This window comes from Hemitrygon akajei, chromosome 17 (assembly GCF_048418815.1).
Source record: "Hemitrygon akajei chromosome 17, sHemAka1.3, whole genome shotgun sequence".
Classification (NCBI taxonomy): Eukaryota; Metazoa; Chordata; class Chondrichthyes; order Myliobatiformes; family Dasyatidae; genus Hemitrygon; species Hemitrygon akajei.
In genome coordinates this window covers 30,770,312-30,794,158 of record NC_133140.1, presented here as the reverse complement: position 1 = coordinate 30,794,158, position 23,847 = coordinate 30,770,312, and the positions used below count along the sequence as shown (strand labels likewise).

The window sequence follows — 23,847 nt, the reverse complement described above, 5'->3', positions numbered from 1 at the left end:
GTTCACAGAAATGGAGGGAGTTTGGATGGAAAAACTTGATAAGATATTTTATTACACCCTCTCAGAAATCCCATTATGATAGTAACCTTACTGTTTGCTTGAGAAATTGTGGAAATCAAAATGCAAACCACTATGATATTTTCTGAGATTGCCCCATTATCAAAGACTATTGGAGTGGGATACACAATACCCTACAAGACATTTTTAAATGTGAACTATCCTTTGAAAGTAAGACTATATATTTTGGGTATATACCTCATGAATGGTTGAAAAGAGATAAATATTTAATGAATATACTGCTGGTGGCTGGTAAAAAGATTCTTACCAGGAAATGGTTATCACAGGAGAGCCCAACCTTGAACGCATGGATGACAATTACAATGGACATTTACAGAATGGAGAAGATAACAACATCTGTTAATCATAAGTTGGAACAATTTGATACATACTGGGAAAAACGGTTTAACTACTTAACACCTCATAAGGCAGATTTTATTCTCACAAATCAATGAATATGTTGTATGAAGAAAATCACTCCTTACTTATACACAGTTTTCTCTTTTTGCTTGTTCTTTCTTTCCACTCTTTTCTATAAGTGTATACCTCAGATAAATATTATGTGGAGATTTGTGGCAAATATGAATATATGATAAAATAATGTGCTGTATCTGAAATACATCTTATGGAAATGTTTGTTTGATGATGAACTTGAATAAAAAACAAATTAACAAATAAAATCATGTATCTGTGACATTTGTTGCCAATTCTTTATGTGATTTCATCACAGACATTGTATTTCCTAATAAAATCCCTATGAGTAATGGATTAACATGCATGTACATTCCATCTGTTATTTGAATGAGGACAGGCTGTTCAGAGAGTAAGGAATTCCACAGCGTAGCTAAAAATCATATCATTGAACAGAGTTAAGAAGAAATTAGATATTCTCCTTGGGGCTAGAGGGGGTCAAGATATACAGGAAGAAAACGGAATACGTACATTACAGAATTTGAATAGCAACACAAAGATTGCAGATGTGTGGAACCTAGAACAAAAAGGAACTCAACAGGTCAGGTGACATCTTAGCAGGGAAATAAACAGTTGACATTTTGGATCAAAACCCCTTATCAGTTGACTGAATAATCAATCGGGAATTATTGATTGTATTCAATGGTGGAACAGTCTCAAAGGGCCAAATGCTGCCACAGAACATGAAATTTCACAACATATGTTGGAGTTAATAAAGGCGATTCTGATTATGATGATTCTATAATTGTCACTGTCTTATGAGCTGGTCATGAACCCAGGTGTGGGCCTGACTGGATCAGAAAATAACAAAGTGGATGAAATGAACTTCTAACTTAATTTTCTTCTTTTAACAAAGTTTTATTTTGTTTTTAGAAAGTAACGAAGACTGGTGCTGTTAACAGGCTGACTGACACATCCAAGTATACAGGATCCCACAAGGAACGGTTTGATGAAGGTGGAAAAGGCAAAGGGAAGATTGGGCGAGAGGACATATTAGAGAATACAGGTTATGTGGGAGCCTACAAAGGAGCTGGAACATATGATGAAAAGGCAAAAGGGAAATCATGTTAAAAGTTATTTCTGGTTTATTTGGCTTGTTGTAAATGAGGGAAATGGTTTGGTTAACCTGCTGAAGACTTAGTAAAATATATAGTCATTCAGCTTTAACGAGCTTTTAGTTGAAAGTAATTATAATATATAACATGATTTTCAGTATGGAAACACCAGATTTATGCTAAATCTTTATATAATTTAAGTAGAAATTAGTCCTGTAAAAATAAACATTTAATGCCTATGTTAAACATAAATGGAATATTTTTGTGCAACACACACAAACTATTGGAGGAACTTTGCAAGTCAGCCAGCATTTTTGGAGGAGTATAAACAATCGATGTTTAAGGCTGAGATCCTTCATCAGGACTGATGATCTGTCTTGATGAAGACTCTCAGACCGAAATGTCAGTTGTGAATTCCTCTCCATGGATGCTGCCCAACTTGCTGAGTTCCTCCAGCAATTTTTGTGCATTGCTCAATATTTCCAGCTTCAGTAGAATAGAGTGCTGGAGTCATAGAGCACTACAGCACAGAAACAGGCCCTTCAGCCCATCTAGTCTGTACTGAACTGTTAGTCTGCCATTGAACCCACATCCACCACTCAGCTGGCAACTCGTTACACACTCGCACAACCCTCTGAGTAAAAAAGCTCCCCCTTAAGATCCTCTTAAATATTTCACCTCTCACCCTTAACCTATAACCTCTAGTTCTAGTCTCACTTGACCCCAGTGGAAAAGGCCTGCTTGCATTTACCCTATCTATACCCCTCATAATTTTGTATTTCTCTGTCACATCTCTCTTCATTTGCCCATGCTCCAGGGAATAAAATCCTAACCTATTCAACCTTTCCCTATAACTCAGGTCCTCATCCTTGTAAATTTTCTCTGAACTCTTTCAATCTTATTGATAGCTTTCCTGTAGGTCGGTGACCAGAACTGCACACAACACTCCAAATTTGGCCTCACTAATGTCTTATACAGCTTCAACATAACATCCCAACTCCTCGACACAGTACTCTGATTTATGAAAGCCGATGTAACAAAAGATCTCTTTACACCCCTATCTATCTGTGATGCCACTAAGCTCACCTGTCTCATTTACAATGCTCCCTGTATTGAAATAGGTGCAACTCAGAATTAGTCATGCCACATTTAATCTTTCAGTACCTGTCATTGTACATGGGCTGAACATCTACTTTCTCCACAGCCACTCTTCTACCTCCCCTGGCACTCTGCTTCCCATCCCTTTGCAGCTCTCATTTAAATCTCCCTGTGCAGCACTAGCAAACCTTCTCTCAAGGATACTGGTCCCCCTCCAGTTCAGGTGCAAACTATCCCATTCGTACAGGTCCCAGCTCCCCTGGAAGAGAGTCCCATTCCAAAACTCTGAAACCCCCTCGCACACTATCTTCTTATATCCAGCCTCACTAGCACGTGGCATCGGTAGCAACATTGAGATCAGTACTCTGGAAGTCACGTCCTTTAACTCTCTGAGCTCAGTTTGCAGGACCTCATCACCATTCCTGCTCATGTCATTGGTACCTCCTCCTTAAGAAAGTTATGGACTTGATCTGAGATGTCCCTGGCCCTGGCACCTGTGAGGCATCCTTCTATCTGGGAATCTTGTTTTTACCCACGTAACCTCCTGTCTGTTACCCTAACCAATGAATCCACTATCACTTGTTTGCCTCTTAACTCCCTTCCCGCTTTGCTTCTAAGGTACAGAGACAGATTCAGTGACTGTGACTTTCCTCTGCTACAAATACAGTATCCAAACCTGTTATTGATGGAAACAGCCTTAGGAATGTCTTGCACAGGCTCCCTGCCCCTTTCCCCTCTCCTGACGGTCACCCAGTTGCCTGTGTCCTGCACTTCATCTCCCTGTATCTCCTGTCAATCAGCCCCTCCTTCTCCCAAATAATCAGAAGGCTGTCCAGCTCCAGTTCCCTAACACGGTCTGTAAGAAGCTACAGCTGGATGTACTTGCAGGTGTAGTTGCCTGGGACACTGGAGGTCTCCATGTTCTCCCACATCCTGCAGGAGAAGCTCTACTGTCCTGACTGTCATTCCCAATGCTCAAATTGTACAATAAGAAAGAAACTTACCGGAAATATGCTTCAGCCTTTGCTTCTACTTGCAAAAACTTCTTGAGCCATAGCCTCAGCTTGCCACTCCCACAATGGCCACTACAACACTAGTCACTCCCACACTGACCCACTCCAACACTGGCCCACTCCCAGAATGGCCACTACAACACTGGCCCACTCCCACAGTGGCCACTCCCACACTGGCCCACTCCAACACTGGCCCACTCCCAGAATGGCCACTACAACACTGGCCCACTCCCACAATGGCCACTACAACACTGGCCACTCCCACACTGGCCCACTCCAACACTGGCGCACTCCCACAGTGGCCACTACAACACTGGCCACTCCCACACTGGCCCACTCCAACACTGGCCCACTCCCACAATGGCCACTACAACACTGGTCACTCCCACACTGACCCACTCCAACACTGGCCCACTCCCACAGTGGCCACTCCCACACTGGCCCACTCCAACACTGGCCCACTCCCAGAATGGCCCACTCCAACACTGGCCCACTCCCACAATGGCCACTACAACACTGGCCCACTCCCACAATGGCCACTACAACACTGGCCACTCCCGCACTGGCCCACTCCAACACTGGCCCACTCCCACAATGGCCCACTCCAACATTGGCCCACTCCCACAATGGCCACTACAACACTGGCCACTCCCACACTGACCCACTCCAACACTGGCCCACTCCCACAATGGCCACTACAACACTGGTCACTCCCACAGTGGCCACTTCCACACTGGCCCACTCCAACACTGGCCCAATCTAACACTGGCCCACTCCCACAATGGCCACTCCAGTTAAACCTAACTTCTTTCTGTTGGCCCTGGTCGTGACTAATTGTGACCAAGTGTGATCTCTAGTTCTGACAGGCCCCGCTAACTTTTTTAATATGGCATTTAAACTCCACATGTAACTGTTCCACAATCTCAAGCTCCAAAGCATTAACAGAATTTTTGTGTTAACACAATTATGTGTCTGCAGCCACATAAGAATGAGAAAATAAGCCCAAAAGTATTAATTACACTTTATCTGTTAAGGATGTTAAAGTACATAATGGAAATGCATTTCATATCTCCATTATAAAAAAGAATATACTTATAGTTTTAAACATAACTTGGAAATAATTACTTTAATATTTTACTTAGATTACAGATATTCACTTTTAGTTACTTATCTAACTGTAAGGTGAAGGCTTCAAGTTCAGAAGCAGTTTTGCTTTGATAGGCTGGTATTGCTGGAGCTCTTTGTAGCGTTCCAGCTAATGGCCTATGTGGCAACATACTGCAAGCTGGAGTTGCTAAATTTTATTGTATAGAAACTTCATGAATCTCAGTGTCAAATCCTTGAGTGCACGATTCCAAACCTTTGTTCCTTACTTAGTATTTGTCAATGCCAACAAAGTCCCTGCAAATACTGAATGATAGCTTCAAAATTCTCAATACGTCAGCACCAAGGAAATACATCAAAGTTTCAAACTGGAAACAGTGTGTTTAAATTTATCCAGCCTCTATCACTATTTGCCCTGTGTTGGAGCTAAAGGCTTTAACGTCCGTCCTCACGTTACTTCTTGCACCCCTTTTAGATTAACACCACATAATGGTACAGCACAGGATACCAAAGCAGACATTTCATGCTCTAACCATTGTGTAATGAATAATCACCCGAAATCATCGGGAGGGGAACCTCATAAGTATGCCTCTGTAAATGACTGGGACTCAGTGAGATACCATAACCTGACATCACCCAGCTCATAAGATTATTGGCAGATGAATGAGTTATGCTATTTTAACGAGATTTTTGATAGTGATTGTTTTTATGCAAAATTAAATCTTTCCTGATAACCATATAGGAGCATAGTAGGATCAATTGATATGAGGGGTGATGGATAAGTTCAGGGCTAAGGTAAAAGGAGTCACTTTTAGAATACCTAGCACATTTATTTTTAACATAGTTCCCTCCTACATTTATACACTTAGTCCAGCGGTCGTGGAGCATACGGATCTTGGACCTCCAGAAAGTGTCCACAGCAGGGGTGATTGATAAGTTTGTGGCCTAAGGTAGAAGGCGATGAGTTATACAGCTCTCATTACATGCACATGCAGGTCAGCTGTTTCAGTGATCACGCAGAAAGTTTGAAGTTAATAACTCATCAGGGTTGACTGATAAGTTTGTGGCCTAAGGTAGAAGGAGATGAGTTATTAACTTCAAACTTTCTGCATAATCACTCAAAGAGTTTAACTGCATGTGCATGTAACGAGAGCTGTATAACTCATCTCCTTCTACCTTAGGCCACAAACTTATCAATCACCCCTGCTGTGGACACTTTCTGGAGGTCCAAGATCCGTATGCTCCATGACCGCTGGACTAAGTGTGTAAATGTAGGAGGGGACTATGTTGAAAAATAAATGTGCTAGATTTTCTAAAATTGATTCCTTCTACCTTAGCCACAAACTTATCAATCACCCCTCGTACGTTTAGTATTGAAACTTTGTACAAGTACTTTCCACCCTCCTTAGCACACTTTAAATTTGGAAATAGACTGCTCTGTTACACATCTTTAATGCTTTGTGTAAAGAGTAAAACTACAAAATACATAGAACGGAGAACAGTACAGCACAGGATCAGGCTATGATGTTATGCCGAACCAATTAAATTAGTAAACTAAATGGCTAACTAAACTAATCCTCTCTGTGCACACAATGTCTGTCTCCTTCCATTTTCCCCACATTCATGTGTCCATCTAACCACCTCTGAAAAGTCTCGAGTGTATCTGCCTCTGCCACCACCACGTATCCGATTCCATAACATCACATGGACAGAAAGCTAAAATAGCAAGCAGTATAATGAACTGCATTGGTGCTTACGTAATATTATTCATCTAAATAAGTTTGAATTTTAAAAATGACATGCTCAAAAATTACTATGATGCTAATAAACCACAGTACTATTTACCAAGAGTTCTTCCCCTGTTTTTAACAACCTAGATTGATGATTATTGTTTTCTTTGTTGTTTACAAATGATTGGAAATGTTCACATGACAGAAGGATAAATTTACATTGTGGTGTTGTTATCCAGCATGAACACCTCCTTGCAGGCAGCAGGCAGCTTACGGGAAACCCTTGGCAGTGCATTTGTGATTTCATCATGGCATCCAGAATGGGAAAATTTAACCCAGTGACTGTAGTGTCAGCTTAAAGCTAAATATATCTTGTTCTTGGAGAATTTTTCAAAGATAAGATACTTGAAGAATCAATAAAGTGTATGAGATTCTTTGGCATCTTTGATACTTATGGGTGAAGCACCCAAAGGAAATGAAAGTTCAGCTACGTCCAGGGCATGACTCTGGTAAACACGTTTCTCCATGGAAACTGCACATTCATCTAAACAGTAAAACAGCTGCTTTTAATAAAGTTTAGCCTACAGCCAAGAATGGTTTCAAAGTACCCGTTGTTTGCAGACTGTCATTGCTGTGCTATGATGTACAATAATAAACGTCAACATTGACTTTAACAGGCTAATGCTTCCTAGGACTATACAATTACACCAACGTGATGAATAAAGTTTTCTGTGTTTCAATCAGTACAGAGACTGACTTGAGGAAGGACTTATTCAATACACAAGTCAAACAATATCTTTTCTTATCCATCCATTATAACCAGCTAATGAAACCATCAAACTGTACAATTTTTAACCTTGTAATTTTTTTGGTGGGAACAAGAAAAGTAATCAATTATTTCACAACATTAAACTCCTCAAGGATCTGAAAAGATGTCTGCTGACCAGTCTGGAATGATGTTTGTTCTTCTCACCCTAGAGTTCACAATATTTCAGATAAATGGCTAAGTGGAAAACAGAAAACTACCATGAATAACGTTGGAGTGTGTTCACTTCTAAATGTTGCTTAACCCCTTTACACAAGCTATTTTGATGGTGTACAAAGGAATTAATTGGCTTCCAGTTCGTGAATGACTGGATAGATGGTTAATAGACTCTGCAGTTCCTTCAGGAAAGTACCTTCCTCTCATCAGAACAATAACAATGGTGCAAATATCTATAAGTGTTTAGTAATTCATAAAACAAAAGAGAAGAATTAAGCAATTCAGCCCATCAAGTTTGCTCTGCCTTTCCATCACAGCTGATTTACTTTCCCTCTCAGCTTCATTCTCCTGCCTTCTCCCCATAAACTTTGACACCCCTGTTAATCAAGAACCCATCAACCTCCAATTTAAATATATCCAATAACCTGGCCTCCACTCCCATTTGTGGCAATGAATTCCACAGATTCTTCACCCACTGGCTAAAGAAATTCTTCCTCGTCTCTTCAAAAGGGACGTCCTTCAATTCCGAGTCTGTGCCCTCTGGTCCTAGACTCCCCTACTATAGGAAACCTCCTCTCCACATTCACTCTATCTAGGCCTTTCAATAGTTGATAGGTTTCAATGAGATCTAAACTCCAGTGAGCACAGGCCAAGAGCTATCAAACAGTTCTCATTCCTGCGATCATTCTCGTGAATCTACTCTGGACCCTTTCCAATGCCAGCAGATCCTTTCTAAAACTGGTTATGATAATCCAAATGCTGTCTGCCCAATGCCTCATAAATTCTTAGCATTATGTCTTTGCTTTAGGCTCTGAATACACATTCAACAGACCATTTACAAAAGGAATTGTGAAGGCTCCTTCCTCCTCTATATATAGTCTGTGGTAAGGCAATAATTCTAGCCAAAGTATCCCTGAAATTACCCAGCAACATCTGTGAAATTTGGAACTGAAATTTCCAATCACCTACTTTGTATTGTGCTACAGGTTTTCTACATTTCTATGTTTTAACAGGTCAGAAATACCTTATCTGTGTTTAAGAAATATGCAATAGCCTCTTCCTGGCTATTACAACATGCTATTACAAAGGGAGAATGTAACTACAGCTGTAAAGATCCCTGCTGCACCCATTGACCCTGTGATCTCTGTCTCTGAGGCCAATGTTATGCTGCCTTTAAAGAGGGTGAACCCTCATAAGGCGAAAGGCCCCGACAGTGTACCTGGTAAGGCTCTGAAAACCTGTGCCAACCAACTGGCAGGAGTATTCACGGACATTTTCCATCTCTCACAGCCACAGGCAGAAGTTCCCACTGCTTCAAAAAGCCAACGATTATACCAGTGCCTCAGAAGAATAATGTGAGCTGCCTTAATGACTGTCGCCCTGTGGAAGTCACATCGACAGTGATGAAATGCTTTGAGAGGTTGGTCATGACCAGACTGAACACCTGCCTCTGCAAGGACCTGGACCCATTCCAATTTTCCTATGGCCACAATAGGTCAACGGCAGATGCAATCTCAAAGGCTCTTCACACGGCTTTAGACCACCTGGACAACACAAACACCTACGTCAGGATGCTGTTCGTCGACTATAGCCCAGTATTTAATACCATCATTCCCACCATCCTGATTGAGAAGTTACAAAACTTGGGCCTCTGTACCTCCTCTGCACTTGGATCCTTAACTTCCTAACCAGAAGACCACAATCAGTACGGATTGGTGATAACATCTCCTCCTTGCTGATGATCAACACTGGCGCACCTCAGGGGTGTGTGCTGAGCCCTCTGCTCTACTCTCTATATACACATGACTGTGTGGCTAGGCATAGCTCAAATGACATCTATAAATTTGCTAATGATACAACCATTGTTGGTAGAATCTCAGGTGGTGACGAGAGGATGTACAGGAATGAGATATGCCAACTAGTAGAGTGGTGTCGCAGCAACAACCTTGCACTCAACGTCAGTAAGACAAAAGAGCTGACTGTGGACTTTAGGAAGGGTAAGATGAAGGAACACATACCAATCCTCATAGATGGATCAGACATGAAGAGAGTGAGCAGTTTCAGGTTCCTGGGTATCAAAATTTCTGAGGATCTAACCTGGTCCCAACATATCAATGCAGTTATAAAGAAGGCAAGGCAGCAGCTATACTTTATTAGGAGTTTGAAGAGATTTGGTATGTCAACAAATACACTCTAAAATTTCTATAGAAGTGCTGTGGAGAGCATTCTGACAGGCTGCATCACCGTCTGGTATGGGGGGGGGGGGCGGTGGAGAAGAGTGACTACTGCACAGGACCGAAAGAAGCTGCAGAGGGTTGTAAATTTAGTCGGTTCCATCTTGGGTACCAGCCTACAAAGTACCCAGGACACTTTCAAGGAGAAATGTCTCAGGAAGGCAGCGTCCATTATTAAGGACCTCCAGTACCCAGGGCAAGCACTTTGCTCACTGTTACCATCCGGTAGGAGATACAGAAGCCTGAAGGCACACACTCAGCGATTCAGGAACAGCTTCTTCCCCTTTGCCCTCCAATTCCTAAATGGACGTTGAACCCATGAACACTACCTCATTTTTTCAATATCCGTTATTTCTGTTTTTGCATGATTTTTTAATTTCCAATATACATATACTGTAATCTATTTATTTACTTCTATATTATGTATTGCATTAAACTGCTGCTGCTAAGTTAACAAATTCCACGACACTTGCCAGTAATAATAAACCTGATTCTTATTCTGATTCTGATTCGAATCTAAAGACAAAAAAAGTTACAAAAATTACAGATATGATCTGCAGAAAACCATCTCACAGGTGAAGTGGAAATTTGTGACCAAAATTGAACCAATGAGAGATGCTCGACAGCTGTGGCAGGCCTTGAATGTTGTCAACTCTTAAATCAAGTGACATAGGGGAACAGTAGGGCTTCGTTTCCAGATGAGTTCAAAGCTGGAAGGTGATAAGTGAAGCCAGGTAGGTGGGAGAGGTCAAGGGCTGGAGAAGAAGGAATCTGATTGGAGAGGAGAGAGGACCATTGGAGAAAGGGAAGGAGGAGGGGACCCAGGGCAAAGTAATAGGCAAGTGAGAAGAGGTAAAAGGTCAGAGAGGGGAATGGGAGTGCATATTTATTTATCTGAAGGAGAAATTGATGTTTTGCCAAAAATTAAACATTCAGTCCTGTGTACAACTTTGTATTAACAAACAGTTTGTTTCATATCCCAGAGTCTAATTCTTACAAGATAGGCAACTGCAAGTATTTATTCTAAAAATCATCTCTGCTGAAAGCTCGACCATATCTGTAACAAAGTAAACTGCCAACGGGTTTCCAGACTCAAAAAGCCAATATTAACCCTTGGTCCGTCAAAATCTTTAGTTCACAATATCTTCCTCCACAACACGATTTGTTCTTTTCTCTTGTGTGCCGGGTGTTTGATGACTACGTGAGATGCCACCAGTAAAAATTGCTGCCAAATGTAATGTAAGATTACTGTGATCATCAACCAAAAGAAGAAAACTGCAACTGATGAGTGTTAATATAAAACTTGTAGCAAAACCTGTCAGCTAGAACACTCAGAAACTTCTACGAGAGCATTGTGACAGACTGCCACACCGTCTGGTGTCAGGGTGGGCTATTACACAGGACTGAAAGAAGCTACAGGAAGTTGTAAAATTAGTCAGTTCCATGTTGGGTACTAGCCTCTGTAGTATCCAGAACATCTTCAAGCAGCGTTGCCGCAGAAAAGCGGTGACTATCATTAGGGACCCCCACCACCCAGGGCATGCCCTTGTCTCGTTGTTACTGTCAGGGAGGAGGTACAGAAGCCTGAAGGCACACACTCAGCGATTCAGGAACAGCTTCTTCCCCTCTGCCCTCCAATTCCTAAATGGACATTGAACCCATGAACACCAGCTCACTTTTTAAAAATATATATAATTTCTGTTTTGCAGTATTTTTAATCTAAATATTTAATATACGATATACACTTACTGTAATTGATTTCCTTTTTTGTTCTTTCTATATTATTGTGTATGGAATTGAACTGCTGCCGCTAAGTGAACAAATTTCACAACATATGCCGATGATAATAAACCTGATTCTGATTCTGATCGACGCACACAAAGTGCTGGAGGAACTGAGCAGGCCAGGCAACACCTGTACAGTCAACGTTTCAGGCCGAGTCCCTTCGGCAGAACTGGAGAGAAAAAAAATGATTCTTTAGCTAAGCTCAGTTTTTGGAATTTTTTCAATATGAGCATGGGCTGAGGAGCGGAGTGGCTTGTAGTACTGCTGCTTCACCGTTCCAGTGATCTACAATCAGTCCTGACCTCCGCTCTGGTCAGTTGTCTGCATCATCTCCCATGTTTTCTCCCATGTCCCAAAGACGGCTCGTTGGGAGGTTAGCTGGCCCCGTAAATCACACCTAGTGCATGACTACAATGTTGGAATCTGTGGGGAACGGATGGGAAAGTGGGGAGGATAGGTTAGAGGGGTAAAGAGTTTGCTATAGAAAGTCAGAAGGGTGAATGCTCTCTGTGCCATTGTAAACCATGAAAGTAAAAAATTTATCCTTTTGATTCCTTTCTGGCAATTTGACTAAAATGTTGCAGGCTGTCATAGCTATTATAATGACCAATTGCGAAGAAAAAGCATTTCAGGATGTGCATTGTATACATTTCTCTGACATTAAACTTGACCTTTGAACCTTTGAATTTCAATACAAGCTGACTGAAAAATGATTACACTATTGATAGATTAATCAAGCGTGAAGTAATTTTTCCTAAATGTAATTGATTTACTCCATTTCAGTGCTTCTTCTGTATGCAGGGATCAAGTTCTGAATAATCTTGAGTGTATGTATCTGGAGAATATAAAATTATGAGGCATAGATAGAGTAGATATTCAGAATCTTTTTCCCATCGACAGGGTATCAAAAAAAGAAGGCGTAGGTTTAAGGTGAGAGGAAGGCATGTTGAAGGAGATCTGAGGAGGAAGTTTTTTTATATATATAGTTAATGATTGATATCAGGAACACACTGTTACGGAAAGCAGTGTATCTGGATGCAGTAATCCTGTTTCAGAGGTACTTAGACACAGCAGGTCACAGAGGCACCTGGACCTACAGTACAGCAAATGAGGATTAGTGCAGATGGGAAAAAATGGTCATCTGACACATGGTTTACTGAATTGAATTGACTTTATTAATTACATCCTTCAAATACACGAGGAGTAAAAAAAAATAGTCAATATAGCATAGAAATACAATTGTATCAGCATGAATTAATCAGTCTGATGGCCTGGTGGAAGAAGCTGTTGGTCCTGGCTTTTATGCTGTGGAACCGCTTCCCGGATGGTAGCAGCTGGAATAGATTGTAGTTGGGGTGACTTGGTCCCAATGATCCTTCGGGCCATTTTTGCACATCTGTCTTTGTAAATGTCCTGAATAGTGGGAAGTTCACATCTACAGATGTGCTGGGCTGTCCACACCACTCTCTGCAGAGTCCTGCGATTGAGGGAAGTACAGTTCCCATACCAGGCAGTGATCCAGCCAGTCGGGATGCTCTCAATTGTGCCCCTGTAGAAATTTCATAGGATTTGGGGGTCCATAACAAAGTTTTTCAACCGTCTGAGATGAAAGAGGTGTGTGGTGCCTTTTTCAAAACAAAGCCCATATGTACAGACCACATGAGATCCTCAGTGATGTTTATGCCGAGGAATGTAAAGCTGTTCACCCTCTCAACCCCAAATCCATTGATGTCAGTAGGGGTTAGCCTGTCTCCATTCCTCCTGTAGTCCACAACCAGCTCCTTTGTTTTTGTGACATCGATAGAGAGGTTGTTTTCTTGACACCACCGTGTCAGGGTTTGGCCAATCAGTGTAGTGTCATCAGCAAATTTAACTAGCAGATTGGAGCTGTGGGTGATGACACAGTCATGGGTATACAGAGATGACTCTATGACAATGGAGTTGATTTCTTTATTATCTAGAGGGATTTGAAGCTCATTAGCTTCCTAGCTTACATTCTGCACTATCTACTAAGAAACAGGGTGCATCTTTTTTACAAAAACCAAATAAGTGCATAAACCCTCAATTTGATTTACAATAACCTCTCTGGGCAGTGAAGTAAGGAGATTGAACATTGTAGTGATTACTAGCAATACTGGGCCAATGGAAGGTTTATGAGTGACCTTTGACTTTATCACCATTATCATTATTAAATATTATAAAATCTGGAAAATTATTTGGCGAAAATCAAATCATAATATTTAGAAAAATATCCTTCCACCAATTAGATCTCAGGATTCAGGTGATGACAATTGGCATTGTTGACTTATTGCACAGCTTTGATGTCAGATTTGATGTTGCCATGGCTGCAGAAGCATGCTGCCCTTAAAAATTCAAACAAGAGGAAGGATCCTTCTGTAGACGCTTTAGGATATTAGGTGAGCCATTTCAGAGGTATAAAATAAAGTTCAAGTTTATCGGTTTTAAAATTAAAGAATTAAGTTATACTGTAGTTTCTCTTTGGCTTGGCTGAGTCTGAGAATTCTTCAAACACTGCTGAATAGCAAAGGAATGCAGGGAAGCTCCTCACTCATGTACTTGCTCATTCTAACAGGTCTGACCAGTTAACACAGAACACGAAATACTGAACACGACAGTGCAGAAACAGGCCATTTGCCCACAATATCTGTGCCAACCACGATGCTAATTTAAACAGTGCTTTCATCTGTATATGACCCATATCCCTCCTATTAACATACATCTATTCAGTAGTTTGAAATGCCATTCTAATGTCACATCTTACCCTTCAAGGAATACCTGATCATGTGTCTGTTAAATGCCTTTTAAACTTTGCTAACGTTTAATCAGCCATGTTGGCTGAGGGGATAGTATTTCCCATTTATCAAGCACTCCCTACTCAGTAAAGCAATTTCAGTGTAAAGATCGGAAATATTTCTCATATCTTCAGTTGTAGAATGCAATTTCTTTTCCAATAGTTTTAGATAATTTTCTTTCAAATCCCTCTTTTTATTTTATACAGGACAACTGAATAAATCACAGAAACTGAAGAATGGCGGGAACATCAACAAATATGCAAGCTCTGCATGAGTCTTTCAAAAAATTTGCAATGCATGGGGATACTAAGTCGACTGGGAATGAAATGAATGGGAAAAACTGGTCCAAACTGTGCAAAGACTGCAATGTAATCGATGGTAAAACAGTCACCCCAACTGATGTGGATATTCTATTTTCAAAAGTAAAGTAGGTAGCAGCCACTTCCAGAATCAGAATCAGGTTTATTATCACCGGCATGTGACGTGAAATTTATTAACTTAGTAGCAGCTGTTCAATGCAATAAATAATCTAGCAGAGAGAGAAAAATAATAATGATAAATAAACAAGTATATCAATTATGTATATTGAATAGATTTTTTTTAAACGTTCAAAAACAGAAATACTGTATATTAAAAAGTGAGGTAGTGTTCACAGGTTCAATGTCCATTTAGGAATCGGATGGCAGAGGGGAAGAAGCTGTTCCTGAATCGCTGAGTGTGTGCCTTCAGGCTTCTGTACCTCCTACCTGATGATAACAGTGAGAAAAGGGCATGCTCTGGGTGAAGCTCAATAAAACTGCTTGTACTCATTTTATTGCATAAATTTGCTTAAATTTTCCTCACAATAGAAAGTACAACAAGCCAGTTTGACAATGCAAACCTTGGATCTGGCAACGTGATGATTTGTCTTCTGTTTTCCTTATACTCGCTCAGTGTACTGCTGTAGTGACATGATCTGTATGGATGGTACACCGAACAAAATTTTCACCGTACCTCGGTACATGTGACAGTAATAAATACTAATTAAATGTTATTACATAATTCTCTATCATCCAGTGTATCCTCGAGGATAGCACTTACAATTCTATCCCCACAGATTGGACTAAATGTTGTAGTCGCAGTAGTTTGCCACTCCCAGGAGCCCTGAGACAATCATAAAGTCAGAACAATTGAAGGACACCCAACAGAAAGGAATAAATGAGGAAAGTAAATAATAAAATTACTTCACTTCTCAAAGTTTACCCATCCATCATTTTAATCCACCCCCACCCCAGCAAAGCAATCAACTGAGCATCAAGTTCAATGACGACAGCGTAGAGTTGAGAGAGCAAATTGTCAGTCACCTTGTCTTGGATGGTGCCAACCTCCTTGCTTCACTGATCATCTGATTGTGCCTTGTGGACTACAGGAAAGCTTTAGAGATTTGGACATTCGGTCACATAGAATATTCAGTGTTTGAACTATAGGGACAGTGAGCAAAGATGCAGACTATGAAATATCAGAAAAACTCCCTTTAATGTACGCTGTAGTGTGTTTACTTGTCAGCATATACACCTGTACTATGCAACATCATTTATTTTAGTACTGTGTCTGGGGAGTAATGATAGGCTACAGGGATAAATCCAGCCAGGTTTCAAAGGGATGAGTGTACATGGCTGCCGATCTTTGAGAGCAGTAAACGTCCGTGATTCAGAATTCTTCGAGCAATACAAAGCAACGTTCAACAGTACAAAACACCAGTTAGGTCACAACTATGATCATGCATCTAGTTCTGATAACCACACATATGGAGATTCTGGAGAAAATACAGAGGAGATTTACTGGAATGGTTCTAGGGATGAGGGACTTTTGGCCTCAAGATTTTACTGAAGAAATTGGTGGTGCTGCCCTCAGTGGAGAGGACATTTGTTAAAAGTGTACAAGATTTAATCTGGTTTAGATAAGGTAAATATGGGGAAGCTATTTCCATTAGCAGATGGTTTAATATTTAAGGCATTGGCAAAAAATTACCAGGGCAGCTTGAGGAAAATTTTGATGTGCTAGGATATCTCTGCAGGAGAGTGTCCTCAGTCCAACCATCTTCAACAGCTTCCTTGAAGACATACCTTATAAAGTCTGGAGGTCCATTTGACCACACGATGTTTGGTTCCATTCACAACTCCTCAGCATACAAAATAATCCTTGTCTGTACACAACAAGATATAGATAACCTTCAGGCACAGGTAGCAGGTGACATTTATGCTACTGAAGCACCTGGCAATGAATATCTCCCATATACAGAGCCTAATCATCTACCTTTGACATTGAAAGGCATTATCTTCAGCAACCCATTTACCATCAATATCCTGGAGGTCGTCATCGATTAGAGACTCAATTTGACCAGCCACATGAATACTAGAACTGTGTGAACAGGCTAAAAAGTTAATAAACACAGGAGATTCTGCAGTTGCTAGAAAGCCAGAGAAACACACATCATAACATGCTGGAGGAACTCAGCCGTTCAGGCACATCAGTGGAGAGGAATAAAGTGTCTGTGTTTTGAGCTGAGACACTTCAAGAGGTCCCTTCATCAGAAGCCAACAATCAAAACACATTCTGATACCCCAAGGTCCTTCCATCATCTACCAGAAAGTAGCAAGGTTTATGCAAATCCAACAACACTTAAGAATTTCAACAACATTCAGCACTAAGCAGCTCACTGGATTAGTTCTGTATCAGCACCTTAAATATTTATTCCCTCTGCCACAGGATCATGTGCTAGCCAGTGGTGTAGTGGCATCAGCACCAGACTTTGAGGTGAATGGTCCAAGGTTCGAATCCGCCGGCTCCTTGCATGCTTTCCATCCATGCTGGGTTGAGCATCAAGCTAGCGACTCGGTCTCATATAAATAGACAAAATAGACAAGAAAACAGCAAGGTTGTCACCCGATGTGCCACAAGGTGCATAGAGGAATAACAATAGTCTCATAGAGGATACAATCTGTCCAGAGAAGATTAGACCAGTCGTTACTGAAAGTTCCATGAAAGTACAGTTGTTACTGCTCTAATTTACTCTGACTGCACCTCTCAGACAGGCTACCTCTGTCTCCATGAAAGACAAGAGTATTGGTCACATGGGAACATCTCTAACTCCAGGTTCCCTGGCAAATTGCACAGCAACATGCTTTGGAAACATATTGACCTTTCTTTTGTGCAGCTAGATCTCGGCTCTCCCTATCCAACAGCACAGCTGGAATATCATCGCCAGAAGAACTGCAACATTTCAACAAGGTAACTTCTGAATGGCCTACAGGGATTTACAATAAATATTGGCCTTGCTGTTTTGTCCAGTTGCTGAACAATAATTCTATTGTAGATGTTAGAAAAATGAGTCTAGAACTACTGGTTACATTCAATATATCAGGTTGCATCAAATGAAAGAGAAAAATATTTAACGTTATAGATTCTTGAGCAATAATCATATTTCAGTTTTTTTCTCCATAAACACTGTTTGACCTGCTCAGTAGTTTCAATATCTCCTGCTTTGTATTTACAATTTTTAATGCCAGTCCATTCTGGAAACAATTAGAGAAAGTTAATCTACAATTATGTTTTAATTCCAGGGCCAAATCAGCTCGGGTGATCAACTTTGAAGAGTTTAAAGCAGCTCTGAGAGAACTGGCTCCAAAGAGGTTCAAAGGACAAAGTCAAGAAGATGCACTTCAGTCAATTTATGTTTTAATAGCTGGAAAAGACCCAGCTAACCTTGGAATAACAGTAAGTGTGTTGACCCCATTTAATTACAAACTCAGATCTGAAGTTGAATCATTTGGTTTCAAATGTATCCGTAAAATTCCATTAATTTCCCTCGAGTTTCTGGCTTTTATATTGAGATACTGAACCCTTAAAATTCCGAAATCATTCTCTTCTTCTGACTGGAACCAATATGAATGAAGCAAACTTTGGTTCATTTCTGTTAGAAATTGTCAGCCATGTCATAGACTTCCTGAGCATATTATCTACTGTACTTATACTCAGAACACAGAGATAGTACAGATCACATCACACACATTCGTACATCTGTATGTGCTCACAGAAACATATTTCTGTTACAGATATGTTTGCATATAGTGTCAGTTCAAAGCAACCGTGTGTGTTTGCAGCAAAATACTGGGCAGACCAGTTCCGCGATCTTAATTTCTAATGGATGAAATGTTCAACTGGAGAGCACTCTCTAGCAGAGAGCTTGAAATGAGACTTGGAATTTATTTTTTATGAAATGCTTAAATCAATCCCTCTGTCAAGAGACATCTGGGGCCATTATTTTCCATTCAAGTCAAACCATCAAACTTGCTGCTATGGCAGGCTTTTCATGGTGGGCAGATGAAGTCCCTCCAAGTGGATTGGTAACTTAGCCGGTTTACACCCAGGACACACTACAGTCAAGCATGTTACAAAGTGGTTCAGAGCAGGAATACAGGCCTTTTAGCCCATCAGGTCAGCTTCAATCATAAACTACCCAGTTATTCCAATCCTAATCAATCCTATTATCCCTGTGTTGCTTGGATTCATTCACTCTCTCACACATACTAGGGGCAATTAGTGATGGCCAGTTAATCTTCTGATCCACTTTGGGATGTGGGAGGAAAGCAGAGCACCTGGAGTGTAGACAAATACCCCAATGCTAGGATTGAACTGGAGTCTCTAGTGTTGGAAGGCAGCAGCTCTACCCACTGCACCAGTGTACTCTGCTCTTTGAGTTGTAGGAAAGTTGCTACCGTGTTGAGCTTCTGTACGACTGATGTGTTCTCCCACCCTCGATGGAGTCAAAGCATCTGAACAGTAATTACTCAAAATATGTTGTGTACTCCTTCTTGAAAAGTCTGCCCAGTACAATATGCGATTAAATGTTCCAAGATTTTTTGAGTGTACTTGTTGCCATCCTTTGACTTCACTTTGAAGGAATTCTTAAAGCTCAAATCACCTGGGAGTATTTGCCAGCAACTGCAATTAGACAAAAACACAAGAGGTTCTGCAGATGCTGGAAATCCAGAGTAACACACAAAAATGTGGGAGGACTCAGCAGGTCAGGCAGCATCTACTGAAAGAGATAAAGTATCGACATTTCAGGCTGAGATCTTCATCAGGACTCATGAACTGATGACGGGGTCTCAGTCCGAAATGTCAATTCATTATTCCCTTCTGTAGATACTGTCTGACCTGCTGAGTTCCTCCAACATTTTGGGTGCAATTGGTCAAAGATTCAATGGTAACCTTGAGTGTTTCAGCCAACAGAACATAAGGTCTTGTGGGACAAGCACATGAACCTTAGGACAGACATTCAATGAATACATTTTAAATGAAATCACCCTGAATACTTGAATTCTTGAGAACACAGTCCAAGATGACAGTGGGCTCTGCAACAACACATGGGATGGGATCTAAGACCAGCACAGCCTCCAAGATCCAGATTCTGAATCTAATTTGAGTACAAGGACATTTCAGTTCAGTGCTTTTTTTCTCTGTTACATTTTCTGTCCATGGAAAGGTTAGGAATTATCTGTAAAATCTCACTGTAAGAAGTCGACAGCTGTAACATACAAAATGCCAGATGCATTGAATAGTTAGGCCAAGAATGTTGGTCATTTGCCATGGAAACCGGCCATCTACACCACTTTTACAATGCTGGTGGCTCTTCCCAAACCAAGTGATTTCATTGGCTGTGTGTACGTGGTCAAGGAATCAGCTGCGTTCAAGGGTGTGGGCCTGGGAGTGGAAATGTGGAGATCCACCTAAATGATATCCCGCTCGGGAACAACAATATTTCCCATGCCAGAGAAGCTCAGCTTCCACGTGACCATAGTGTATAATATCCCACAAACAAGTGCTAGTAACTCTGGTAACTGCATGGTTCCACCAGGCTACAGTTCTGTGGTTTCACAAAACAACACGTGTGGTAGGTGGCTGCTTGAAGATCGAGTCTGACCATTGGAATGCTTGCTCACGAGTACCTGTAATATATCTTCCAGAAAGCAGGTTAGAACTTTCCTTTCCACCTCCGTGAGTCCGTCCAAGTTCATGTGCTGCTGAATTCATCCTGCCCCTGAATCCCCTGGACTGTGCTCTTGCCATCGTATGTTTTACCATGAAATGTTTCATTCAGGACAAACTATCCTTGGCACCAAGATGGTCAAAAGCATATTTCTGGAAGCAGCCAAGTAAACAGGCACTGTAGCGAAGCTTTGGGAAGATTCTCCAGGGTGCTGAACAGCAGATTTGCAGACTCGTAAGTCAGAGAGAAAAAAAATACAAGTGGAAAGTCAGATATTAGAAGAAAGAAAAGGCTAATGATTGGCATGAGCTTAGGGATTCACTGCTTCTTTCAGCCACTTCCACCGACCACTGACTCAGTATCTTAGTCAGCTCACTATTTGGAGAATCAACTAGGGATATTGGACAGAAAGAATCCCCCGCTACTTGCAGCATTATCCTTGCAGAGGATCAACATTAGGAACTATACATGTTTGATAGAGGAACACAAGTGTGTGACCCAGCAATGCCACCTAGCAGTGAACCACTGTCAGTCCCTGAATCTGCTGCAATTGTACGTTTTGATTTGAATACATGCTCAGTATTCTTCAGGACGCCATATGTAATGGGCAATGGTCCAAAACATGGCTTCAGTAGAGAGTCCCCTGACAAAATGTAGGCCCATCAGTACATTTGCAAAGTAACAAATTGCAGTGCATTAACATTTCATGCTCTTTCACCAACTAGGGGTGCCGGTAGTTTATCCACAAATAGTACATCAGGCAAACTGAAGGTTGACTGATTTTATTGATTTCTTCCTCACCTGTTGACCAGTAACTGAGCCATGGTCCTTAAGCAACTTCCACCCAGGCAGTGTAAAGACATGAAGAAGATGGGAATGTGTTCATCTGCGGGACAGGGAGACATGAAAAACAGAAATAATATATATTGAAAAAGTGAGGTAGTGTTCGTGGATTCAATGTCCATTTAGGAATCGGATGGCAGAGGGGAAGAAGCTGTTCCTGAATTGCTGAGTGGTGCCTTCAGGCGTCTGTACCTCCTACCAGATGGTAACAGTGAGAAAAGGGCATGCTCTGGGTGCTGGGATCCTTAATAATGGACGCTGCCTTCAGAGACACCGCTCCTTGAAAGTATCCTGGGTACTTCAAGATGGAGGCGACTAAATTTACAATTCTCTGCAGTTTCTTTCAGTCCTGTCCAGTAGTCTCTCCCCCCACCCCGCATACCAGACAGTGATGCAGCCTGTCAGAATGCTCTCCACAGTACATCTATAGAAGTTTTTGAGTGTATTTGTTGACATACCAAATCTCTCCAAACTCCTAATGAAGTATAGTCGCTGTCTTGCCTCCTTTATAACTGCATTGATATGTTGGGACCAGGTTAGGTCCTCAGAGATCTTGACACCCAGGAACTTGAAACTGCTCACTCCCTCCACTTCTGATCCCTCTATGAGGATTGATAAGTGTTCCTTCATCTTACCCTTTCTGAATTCCGCAATCAGCTCTTTTGTCTTACTGATGTTGAGTGCAAGGTTGTTGCCGTGACACCACTCCACTAGTTGGGATGTCTCGCTCCTGTCCGCCCTCTCGTCACCATCTGAGATTCTACCAACAATGATTGTATCATCAGCAAATTTATAGATGGTATTTGAAATATGTCCAGCCACACAGTCATGGGTATATAGAGAGTAGAGCAGTGGGCTAAGCACACACCCCTGAGGTGCACCAGTGTTGATTGTCAATGAGAAGAAGATATTATCACCAATCCATACAGATTGTGGTCTTCAAGTTGTGGTTAGCAAGTCAAGGACCAATTGCAGAGGCAGGTACAGAGACCCAGGTTATGTAACTTTTCTTTCAGGATTGTGGGAATGACTCTCTTTAATACTGAGCTATAGTCGATGAACAGCATCCTGACATAGGTGTTTGTGTTGTCCAGGTGGTCTAAGACTGTGTGAAGAGCCATTGAGATTGAATCTGCCATTGACCTATTGTTGCTATAGGCAAATTGGAATGGGTCCAGGTCCTTGCTCAGGCAGGAGTTCAGTCTAGTCATCACTGTCGATGTGAGTGCTACCAGGCGATAGTCATTTAGGCAGCTCACATTATTCTTCTTAGGCACTGGTATAATTGTTGTCTCTTTGAAGCAATGGGAACTTCCACCCGTAGCAATGAGAGGTTGAAAATGTCATGGATCATTTTAATTTATTCATTCAAAACCCTAAATTCACTCATTGCCACATAATGTTTCTTTCTTCCAAATGCTGACTGGGCTTGGCACGGGAATAAAAACTTCCTGATATCACTCCGAGTTAGCTCCGGTCAATTTCGTTAAGTACAGTACCTCACTGTTTGACTCCTACCATTTCATTTGCAGCATATTCCAAATATTCTTTTTCCGTTTCACACGTTACACTTCCTGAAAGACTAGTGGATGAAATATTCCATTCAGTCTCTCAATCTCTCCTCACAATATTGATCCGGACACTGGACACTGAAGGCTCACCCTAGTACTGTCAATGGCAGGTGGGGTTTGAATACCTCCTTACTCATTGGCTGCATTCAATGACCAAAACATTTGGCTGATTGGCCAAAACTTCCCCTTGTTCATAAGTTGCTTTAACTTTCTGAGGCTCCTGCATCATTTATTCCCATTTTAATAACCCTGGTGAAGCACAAGGTCCTAATACTTCCATTCTCTTCAAACCTTTCCTCAAATGTAATCACAATCTCCTGTGGAACTTGTATGAATGCAGCAGTTTGTAGTCTCTCTTATCTGTTTTGGACATAAAAGTGTAATCTCACCCATTGGACCAGTGACCTCAATGCAAATTTATGGTGAAAACGACAGACATTTTTAAAGAAATATCTAACCTTTTCAATGTCGTTTCTCCTTCTAGGTTGCAACTAAAGGAGGTGCCGTTGAAAGATTGACAGACACCTCTAAGTACACGGGTTCCCACAAGGAACGCTTTGATGAAAGTGGAAAAGGCAAAGGGATCAGTGGCAGGGAGTACACAGCAGAAAATACAGGTTACGTCGCAAATTACCAGGGTGCGGGAACGTATGACCAGAAAGTGAAGAAGTAGAAGTAGTTTAGATGCTTCCACTAAAGGACAGAAGAGCACCTGTACTCTCTGTACCATGTTCAGCTGCTTAAGTTCTCTAGCGTTTACATTAAAGAATTAAATTACATTTCTATTTTTACTTTTAAGTGCCTTCTTTATTGGTAGAAAGTGTGACTCACTGCTCCTGTCCTAAGGCAGCTGTGCTCTGTTGCTCTGATTCTCTCCAAGGATGAGATATTTCAAGGATGCACTTTCACCCACAATGGCAACAATCTTGAATGCTGGCAAATATGGAGGTTGAGGGCAATAGAGAATGTCACCATGCAATCAAAAGGGGGAGGGGAGCACCAGAGGGAGATGGAGAACAGGCAGGGTGATGGGCAGAGAGAGAGAAAAAAACAAACAACT

General features: G+C 41.3%; 2 protein-coding genes across 3 annotated transcripts in view; both read left to right on the top strand.

The window, feature by feature from the left end:
* Nucleotides 1-5,619, top strand: part of LOC140740585 (tubulin polymerization-promoting protein family member 3-like) — a 45,118-nt gene extending 39,499 nt beyond the window's left edge. Inside the window, exon 4 of the mRNA XM_073069871.1 lies at nt 1,402-5,619. Within this exon, the coding sequence (XP_072925972.1) occupies nt 1,402-1,599 (198 nt within the window). The 3' untranslated portion in view covers nt 1,600-5,619. The remainder of the gene's footprint in view (nt 1-1,401) is intronic.
* Nucleotides 1,424-23,531, top strand: LOC140740586 (tubulin polymerization-promoting protein family member 3-like). 2 transcript variants are annotated; one of them, XM_073069874.1, is made up of 4 exons: nt 1,424-1,534; nt 14,549-14,769; nt 17,945-18,098; nt 23,272-23,531. In XM_073069874.1, the coding sequence occupies exons 2-4, from the start codon at nt 14,579-14,581 to the stop codon at nt 23,458-23,460; spliced, it is 534 nt and encodes a 177-aa protein (XP_072925975.1). In that variant the 5' UTR covers nt 1,424-1,534; nt 14,549-14,578; the 3' UTR covers nt 23,461-23,531. The 2 variants fall into 2 exon arrangements, with proteins under 2 accessions (XP_072925975.1, XP_072925973.1); XM_073069872.1 differs by lacking the exons at nt 1,424-1,534; nt 14,549-14,769 and adding an exon at nt 15,491-17,612.
* The last annotated feature ends 316 nt before the right edge of the window (nt 23,532-23,847 follow it).